The sequence below is a fragment of the Sorex fumeus genome, unplaced genomic scaffold (genome assembly GCF_029834395.1).
Source record: "Sorex fumeus unplaced genomic scaffold, SorFum_2.1 ptg000011l, whole genome shotgun sequence".
Taxonomy (NCBI): Eukaryota; Metazoa; Chordata; class Mammalia; order Eulipotyphla; family Soricidae; genus Sorex; species Sorex fumeus.
This window is the reverse complement of record NW_026606068.1, coordinates 4,564,655-4,573,202: the sequence shown is the minus strand read 5'-3', so window position 1 is coordinate 4,573,202 and position 8,548 is coordinate 4,564,655. Positions and strand designations below refer to the sequence as shown.

Genomic DNA, 8,548 nt, shown 5'->3' with positions numbered 1-8,548 from the left:
CAATGATGGTCCTCATTCCCCTGACCCTGAAAGAGCCCCCAATATGCCATTGGGCTACAGTAGCATGTGACAGGGATGAATGGAGACGTTACTGGCGCCCGCTCGAGCAAACCGATGAACACCAGGGTGGTAGTGAACATTAATAAATGCATTGAAAACAAAACCTCAAAATTTGAGGACAACCAGCATTATTCAGCTGTGACCTTTTTTTTGAAACTTCACCTGGGGGCTAGAGGCCTAATACAATCATCCTACCTGACACCGCTCCGATCCTTGGCACAGCATAAAGTTCCCTGGGCACTGCCAGGAGCGATGGGTATACGGCAGAGCCGGGGTAAGCCCTGAGTACCGTGGGTGTGACCCCTAATCCCTCAAAAAATTAAAAAATAAAGGTTTACTTGGTCCTGTTTTCCACAGCATCGTTTGAATGCCCTCCTGTGCGGGCAGGCAGGTAGCTCAACTGGCGGGCATCAGTTTCCCATGCAGGAGACCCAAGTTCGATCCCCAGCATCACACGATCCCTTGAGCATTGCCAGAAGTGACCCCCGAGCACAGCCAGGAGAAGACCCTGAGCGCCGAGTGTGGCCCCCAAATTAAAAACACAAATGAACTTCTTGCTATTGAGCTGGGGGTGGGCCAGGCCGGCCCCATCCCCCCTTTGGAGTTCCCCTTTCGTTCCTATTATTCCCTACTGAGCACTGAGCCCAGCTGGATCGAGGTCAAAGTGTATGAGCCGCCGTTCTGAATATAAATGCACAGGCCAGAGAAACAGTGCAGCGGGCAAGGTGCTCCCCTTGGAGTGGCCAACTGGGTCCAATCCCTGGCACCCCTGATGGTTCCTTATGGCCCCGCCAGAAGTGATCCCTGGACACAGTGAGTCCTGAACTCCGCCAGGTGAGGGCCGTAAGACCAAAAACACAAAACAAAACAAAAACCAAACACAGGGCCGGTGGTGGTTGCGGGGGGGGGGGGGGGGGGGGGGGGGGGGAGGAGATGTTTCCGTCATTCGCCTTATCTGGCAAACTCCCACTCACGCTTCATGACCTGCCGCCAACGCCCCCTTCCCATGGACCTTCGCCCCCACCCCCCTGCAGGCTAAAGCTTGCCTTGTCTTTTCCGCTGCTCTGTGACACCCCCTCTGGCAGGCAGAGAGCCTCCGCACTCCCTAGGACACAGTTCCCTTCTGAACTAGTAAATAAACAGTCACTCCTGTTCCTGTTCTTAAAATTCTGATGTTATTTATTGGCACAAAACTGTGTCAGCTACAGCACGGGGTCTCAACGCGGCTGGATGCTGACTCTGCGTTTCCACCTGGGCCCAGACGCCCCCTCGTGTTCAGCACCTCCACGACGGCATTTCCGTTTTTCTAAGTGCGAAACCCCCCAGAACCATCACGGGGCGGCCAGTGGGGGCCCTCCGGGGGCCGGGAGAGCACCCCCCACCTCGCGCTCGGGGCCTGGTGTCTTGGAGCTGCGGCCCCGCGGGCGGACGCTTCGCCCGGCCCGGCCCGGCCCGGCCCGTCATGCAGAGGTGGCCGCTGCTGTCCGTGGAGCAGTGAGGTAATGGGTGTGCGAAAGGTGGAACTGTGTCTCCCATACGCTTTGCTCTGAGTCCTGCCACGCGTCGTCCGGCCGGAGGCTTCCGGGCTGCACTGTGCTTGCCGGGCCCCGGGAGTAGGAGCAGCACGCCGGGCGACCCCGTGGGAGGGAAGTGAAAACCCGTATTCTAAAGTTATGGACCGGCTGTTCCCCACCTCGGAGGCTTGACTGCTGCAGTTCACTGCTCTGGGAACCGAATCAAGCCTTTTTGTGTTTCTGTAACAATATATTCTTCAACAGCAGCTAGAAAGTTGATTCCCACCAACTTTCAATATACAGTAGTTCTGTTCATTTACATCTCGGAGGGTCGAGGAAGTCGCACTTCCTATCTCTGGTTTCAGTTCGTAGGAAGCAGAGACATAAGTTCGGAATCTTCAGGGGAAGGCCGCGGGCACCCTCGGGCCTCCGGTTACCAGAAAGGACACCTAAGGCGACAGGAAAGGACGTGTGGGTGCCGTGGGCCTCCTCGGCGCTCTCCAGGAGCGAGGGGAGAGAGGGGCAGGGCCTCTGGCCTCCCGCCTCGCCTCGTCTAGTTTCCCATTGTGGATCCTGAATCTGCCTTTTCACTCTCGCGCCTTTGATTGAAGGCACAGACCCCCGCCCCAATATGGGATCCCTTCTACTGGTTAGTGTCTGTCCCCCCAGATAACAAACATGCATTTTCCAATTCTCTCCTTTATTTTATTTTTCATTTTTTTGTATTTTGGGTCCCACCTGGCGATGCTCAGGAGTTACTCTTGGCGGTGCTCGGGGAACCATATGGGATGCCAGGGATCGAACCCGGGTGGGTCTTGTGCAAGGCAAATGCTCTACCCGCTGTACTATCGCCCCCACCCAATTTTCTCCTTTTTAGCGTAATGAACGCACACGGTGAAAACAAGCTCGCTGAAAACAGTATTCTCGTGTATGTCAGCTCCCCAAGCCCTCTGCTGGCTGAGTGGGAGGCCTAGTATGGAGTCCAGCTTGTTCATTTATTTTTTAAAAGAAGACTTTTTTTTTTTTTTTTTGCTTTTTGGGTCACACGCGGCAATGCTGAGAATCGAACCCAGGTCAGCCGCATGCAAGGCAAACGCCCTACCCGCTGTGCTATAGCTCCAGCCCCCCAGTTGTGCATTTAACAAAGGCACTTTGAGTTTGTTTTGACGGGACACACCCCTGCTGTGCTCCTGCAGCCCCACCGAGGCCCCCAGACTCACCATCCAATGTAGCACTGGCAGAGGTTTTCGTGGGATGTCGCTTGTTTGATGAGCAGCTCAACTTGTGTTGGGACGTCTAAAGTCTCGTCATGAGAGAAGTCCCGGCCTAAGGGCAGAAACAGGAACACTGATGTGCTGGGGCGCCACCTGTACTCCGCGACACAACTTCTTTCTCCTCAGGCTGAGTTCCAAGGCTGTCTTAGCTGGATTTTAATTTTTTTTTGAAGACGGGGTAAGGCACACCCTGAGCTGATAGGGGCCTGCCTCTGGCTCCATTTTGGTTGTGTCTGGGCCACACCCGGTGGTGCTAAGGACTCACCCCGGCAGGCTGAGGACTATTCAGGTCCTGGGGTTCAAACCCAGGTTGGCTGCGTGCAAGGCCAGCGCCCTCCCCACTGTGCTCCAGCTCAGGTCCCTGTCAGGGGTCACTTCTGGGGGGGCTCAGGATACCACATGCAGTGCTGGGCACTGAACTGGGCCAGCTGCATGCAAGGTGGCGCCTGTTTCTCTGGGTCTGCTCCTGGCACGTGGGCATCTGCCCGTGGAGGGAGAATCAGACCCTGGCGCTCCCACAGGTGTTAGGGGTCATCTCTTTGGCCTAGGGTTACTTTTTTTGGGGGGGGTGGTAGTGGAGAGAGATTTGGGGTGACGTCTAGCAGTGCTGAGGACATACTCCTGGCACTTTGATTAGCTGTGGTTGGTTCTGGGGCCGCAGGGCTGACACTGGCTCTGTGCTCAGGGACTGTTCCCGGCAGGTCGGGACGCCACACGAGGTGCCAGGGATTAAACCCGGCGGGCCACGTGCCAGACGAGCACCCCACCCGCTACGCGCTCTCACGGTCAAACTACCCTCCCGTGGGACTCAAGTCAGCTCGTGGCAGGGCTTGGCTGGGTGATGGGTTTCTCCAGCTGCAGGAGTCAGAGGCGGCGCCAGGTTTACGGGGCTCCCCCCTATGGAGGGGGAGGAAGCCACGGGACTGCCGTTTTTGGGTTGGCTCACCGACGTGGTTCATCACCAAAGCAGTGCTGAATCCTCCCCGCCACGCCCAAACCTCTCCTCTCCTTCCCCTCACCAGCGCCCTCATTTCCTTTCCAAGTGAATTCATTAAGGACCACTTTAACCTTCTATTGGGGTGGGGGGCTGGGTACCACGGGAGGTTTAGCCCGTACCTGGCAGTGCTGGGATCGAACGTGCTTTGGTCTGAGGCTCAGCTTAATGCTCAAAGGTCCCCAAGGCTTGCACCCATATCAACAGCTCTTGTGAGTCCACCTCTGCCCACACTGTCCTTCAAGTGCCCGGTGTGGAAGGGGCAGCCAGTGCCCCGTGCTCTGACCCACCTGCCACACGGGCAAGCAGGCGCACGGACAGCAAACCCAGGCACCCGCTGCCTCTTGCCGCCACCTATGCGGCAGCAGTCTCCTGGCATCCTGCTGACACCGGGCACCAAGGCCAGGCCCTGCAGCTGGTCACCGCCTTTGGTGCTGCCTTCCTGGGCAGGTCACATGGGGCTGCTGGACTGCAGTCTGGCCTCTGTTGGGGTCAGAGCTTAGGGGAACCACCCAGGGACTTAAATTTCCCTCTACCTGCGTCGCAGTGAGAAGTACCTCTCTCCGTCCTGACGGTGACCTTCAGGTTCTAAGCCCGAGGAAGACAAGAGACCCTGTTTCTTTTTTTTCCCCCCAACACTCTTTCATGAGCGCCTAGCATTTATAAGCGCACAATAAATACACAGCCTTTGAAAGCAAGCTTGGGTGCCAGGTCTCAGCTAAGGCTCTTGCCATTTGCAGGTGAAGAGACAGTGCCCAGGGCTCGCCTGGGTGTGATGGGGTCGTCAGCTCCCCCGCTCCGTCTCACACCCCCTGGGTAATGGAGAGAGCATGCATTCCCCATTCCATGCAGTCACCGGACAGAGAGGGCAGGAGTCTGGTCTCAGATGTGCTCTAATATTAAGTCAAGATGATAAACGGTTTTCCAGAAGTTGGCTGACTTTGAGTTCAACAGAACTTTAAATTAAATGAGTGACTCTGACGTTATGATTGGTTAGAGATGATCGTAAACAGAATCCGTCCTTCACTTACGCCCCCCGAGCCAGCCAGTCACTGGGCAGAGACCGAGTTAGGTGGCATCGGTGCTGGAACCCGCTCACGTGCACACACTCACCTGTGAGCTTGTCGCGGACCCGGTTAATAATCTGAATAGCTTTCTTATTCAGGGCCTCGGGCTTCACCAAACCGTCTCCAACTGAAATACACCAACGACGAAAAATAATAGTAGGAATCACCCCCACGCTTCCATGGGCACCCCTCTTCTCCCCAAATAATTACTCTGGAAAATGCGGAGCAACACTTTCTCTGTGTCTCTCTTTATCCCCGGAAAATACTGTGAAGTCCACAAACCCTGTTTTTTATTGGGGGGTCACACTCGGGGTTGCTCCTGGCTCTGCGCTCAGGAATTACTTCTGGGATGCTGGGGACTGAATCTGGGTCGGCCGCGTGCAAGGCCAATGTCCTATCCGCTGTGATATCGCTCCAGCCCCCACAAACCCTGTTCTGCCCAAAGGCAGTCTGCTGCTTCCGCTGAGCCTCTCCTGGAACGCACAGCCACTGTTTTCGTGCTGAGCCCAACACTGGCGCAGTTCCGAGAGGCTGGACTTACTGAAAGAATGAATCGATTCTGGCACTGTGGTCCCTGTTTTCTTATGGGCAGGTTCCCCAAGTTCCACGCCATCCAAAATTTCTAGGAGAGAAAAAGAAATTAATTAGTCAAGACCCAAATTCTAAGAAGCCAGTGTTCCGAGATAGCTCCCACAGGCTCTACTCCTTAATACCGGTTGGCGCTGGGGGAGGAAATAGGAGTGATTATGTTACTCTTTAGGTAATTTATGGTCATTTTTTTTTGGGGGTGGGTGGTGGTGGAAAGTCACACCTGGCAGTGCTCAGGGCTAGCTCCTGGCTCTGCACTCAGGAATCACTCCTGGTAGGCTCAGGGGACCATAAGGGATGCCAGGGATCAGAGCCAGGTCAGCTGTGTGAAAGGCAAGTGTCTTACCCACTGTACTATATTATATATACACATATATAATATGTATATTATATTATAATATATGCTATTATATATCTCTCCAGCCCCTATGTAAATTATGCTTTAAAATCTGAAAATTCATTTAAAACAGTGAGCTGTTATTATTAAAGAAGAATATGGCAGACATCAGAATGGAAATGCAAGTTTTCCGGTTTTGGGGGAGGGTCGGGGACACCCCTGGCAGTGCTCAGGGGTCACTCCTGTCAGTACACTGGGACCATATGAAGGCCTGGGATCCAATCGGGTTGGGTCCATTCCAGACAAGTGCCTCAGGTCCAATATTATCTCTCTGGACTCAGGAAACACGAAACTTCAAGTGAATGGCAGTAATACAACATTCGGACCCAGCAAAAGTCAAAGTCCTGGTGACCTAACCTGTTTGGTAAAATAAAATTTGACAGTGATGTAGAAAACTAGTTTTGCAACGGGGTCACTTGCAAATGTTATTTCTTTGAAGAGCTTGTGCATCCATTTTAGAAGAAAAAGCCATTAGGCTTTAGGGCTGTCTTCCACTAATAATGGCTTTAGGAGAGAAGAATCTAGAATCGGAAGTACGAAGTTATTTCCACATTTCCCTTGTACACTACAGGAATGCAGTATGAAGTCAGGGATAATAACACTTTGATTAATAATCTCCTGGAGGCTAACTGCTACTATTTATTTATTCTGGTGGTGCTGAGGCTCAAACCAGAGACCCATTGATGTGAGGCGGGGACTCTGCCTCTCAACATCCTCTCTGGCCTTAAAAGTTAACTTTTTGTCTTTGAGTCAGTCACACTGGTGGTTTTCCGGGCTAATTCCTGGCTCGACACTGAGGCATTACTCCTGGCGGGCTCGGGGGAATATACAGGGTGCTGGGGATGTAACTGAGGCCGGCCACCTGCAAGGGAACCACCTTATCCGCTGGACTTGCTCTGGTCCTCTGAAAGTTAACTTCCAAGTCACAGAAAGCAAGCAGTCTCAACTCCATCTGATGCGCCAGGACTGGCCACCCGAATGCCCTCCGCATGTCCCTGGTGGCCCGAAGGAGTCACCGGATGTCATGTTGGTAAGGTGGAACCTGAGCGTTAAGCCCGTGAGTCTCCCGATGACTGAGACCAGGATCTACCCAGGGGTCCCCGACACGCACCAAGGCCCACCCAGACATCTGCGAACCCCGTCACAATGCGCGGTGGAGAATCAAGGCATGTCCATGGTGGCACTGAGCCAGAGTCCCTCTGCCCCCCCAGAGGCTGGCTCCTTCCGCCCCCATCCTGTCGGCTCCTCCCAGACTCAGGCCTCTCTTCCAGGCCAGAGCACAGCTCCTCCTCTCAGGTCTTTCCCAGCAAGCAGAGTGCACTGTTCTCTTACTGTACCCGAGGATTCCAGTGGATTCTAGAATGAGGTTCTATGCAGCTTCTGGGCTCTCTCTGTAGCGCACATTTTTCTTTTTTGGACCCTGGACCATCTGGCTTAGCTAAGCAACTTGTTCCTCGTTACACATGTCCTTAACTATTTGTAGAGGATATTTACATTTTGGAGGGATGTGGTGGGGGAAGGCGGGGGCCATACCCGGAGGTGCTCAGGTACCACTCCTGGCTCTGTGCTCAGAGCGACCCCTGGCGATGCTCAGGGGAGCATATGTGATGCTGGGATGGGGCCGGAGCTGGCCGTGGGCGAGGCAAGCACCCTTCCACCTCTCCGCGCCAGGGGGATCTACTTTCTTAGGCGCCCACAATTTTTCCCAAGGCGGAAGTTGCGTGTTTGGCTGCTATTAGATGCTGGGTGGCACAAAGGGCCAGGGAACGTCAAGCGAAGGCAGCTGCTTCCCACGGGGCTCTGGGAGGCGAGGCCTGCTCTGCCTCCAGGACGCCATCTCCTGTCACCTGCTCCAAAGAGCCTCGGGGTGGTGTTGCAGGTGCTAGGCTCTGCCGCTACCTCTCCCCCACCAAGAAAGGGTTTTGGAAGCGAGGCAACGCCCCTTGTCCTGACCTCGACCCACTCTTAGGGTGCGATATCTAGGCATGCTCTAAAAGTTGTATTTCACAGTAATGAAGGCCAGGAAGGCTGGTCCTTTGCAGAAGGCCGGCCATGATGTGTGGAGGACGGTGAGGCCGAGAAGGGCCGCTACGATGATGACAGTGGAGGGTGGAGGCGACCACCCTGGGTGAGAACCGGGTGCTGGAAGGAGAGAGAGTGACGCGCAGACACCCTGCCAGCAACAGCACTGCAAAACACAGTGCCTGAAAGGGGAAAGGGGGAGTCTGATGAGGCAGCTGGGGCGGGAGGGGACTGGAGACACGAGGGGGGGATAGGCGTTTGAGCACGGCAGGGCTGAAACTCAGTCATGAATGATGTTTAGCTCTGTATCTCACGGTGATTCAGTAAACTAAAAAGAAAATGTGTTTATGGCTATTAGCACAGCAGGGAGGGCATTTGCCTTGCATGCGGCTATTTTTAGAACAGATAATATTTCAGTTGGATAACATTTTCTTAGTTTTAGGTACCTGATTTATTCCCAAGTTTTAGGTGCTTGGTATCTAGTGAATATTTCTAGAAACTTTTCTTTTTTTTGGCTTTTTGGGTCACACCCGGCAATGCACAGGGGTTACTCCTGGCTCATGCACTCAGGAATCACTCCTGGCGGTGCTCGGGGGACCATAAGGGACACTGGGAATCGAACAAGGGTTGGC

At 54.2% G+C, this 8,548-nt stretch overlaps 1 protein-coding gene across 1 annotated transcript in view; it reads right to left on the bottom strand.

Moving 5' to 3' along the window:
• Positions 1 to 1,267: 1,267 nt before the first annotated feature.
• MTOR (mechanistic target of rapamycin kinase) overlaps positions 1,268 to 8,548 on the bottom strand; it is a 126,335-nt gene continuing 119,054 nt past the window's right edge. The window contains exons 54-57 of the mRNA XM_056110858.1: positions 5,451 to 5,531; positions 4,956 to 5,036; positions 2,795 to 2,900; positions 1,268 to 2,023 (exon numbers count right to left, since the gene is read on the bottom strand). Coding sequence (XP_055966833.1) covers positions 2,008 to 2,023; positions 2,795 to 2,900; positions 4,956 to 5,036; positions 5,451 to 5,531 — 284 coding nt within the window. The 3' untranslated portion in view covers positions 1,268 to 2,007. The remainder of the gene's footprint in view (positions 2,024 to 2,794; positions 2,901 to 4,955; positions 5,037 to 5,450; positions 5,532 to 8,548) is intronic.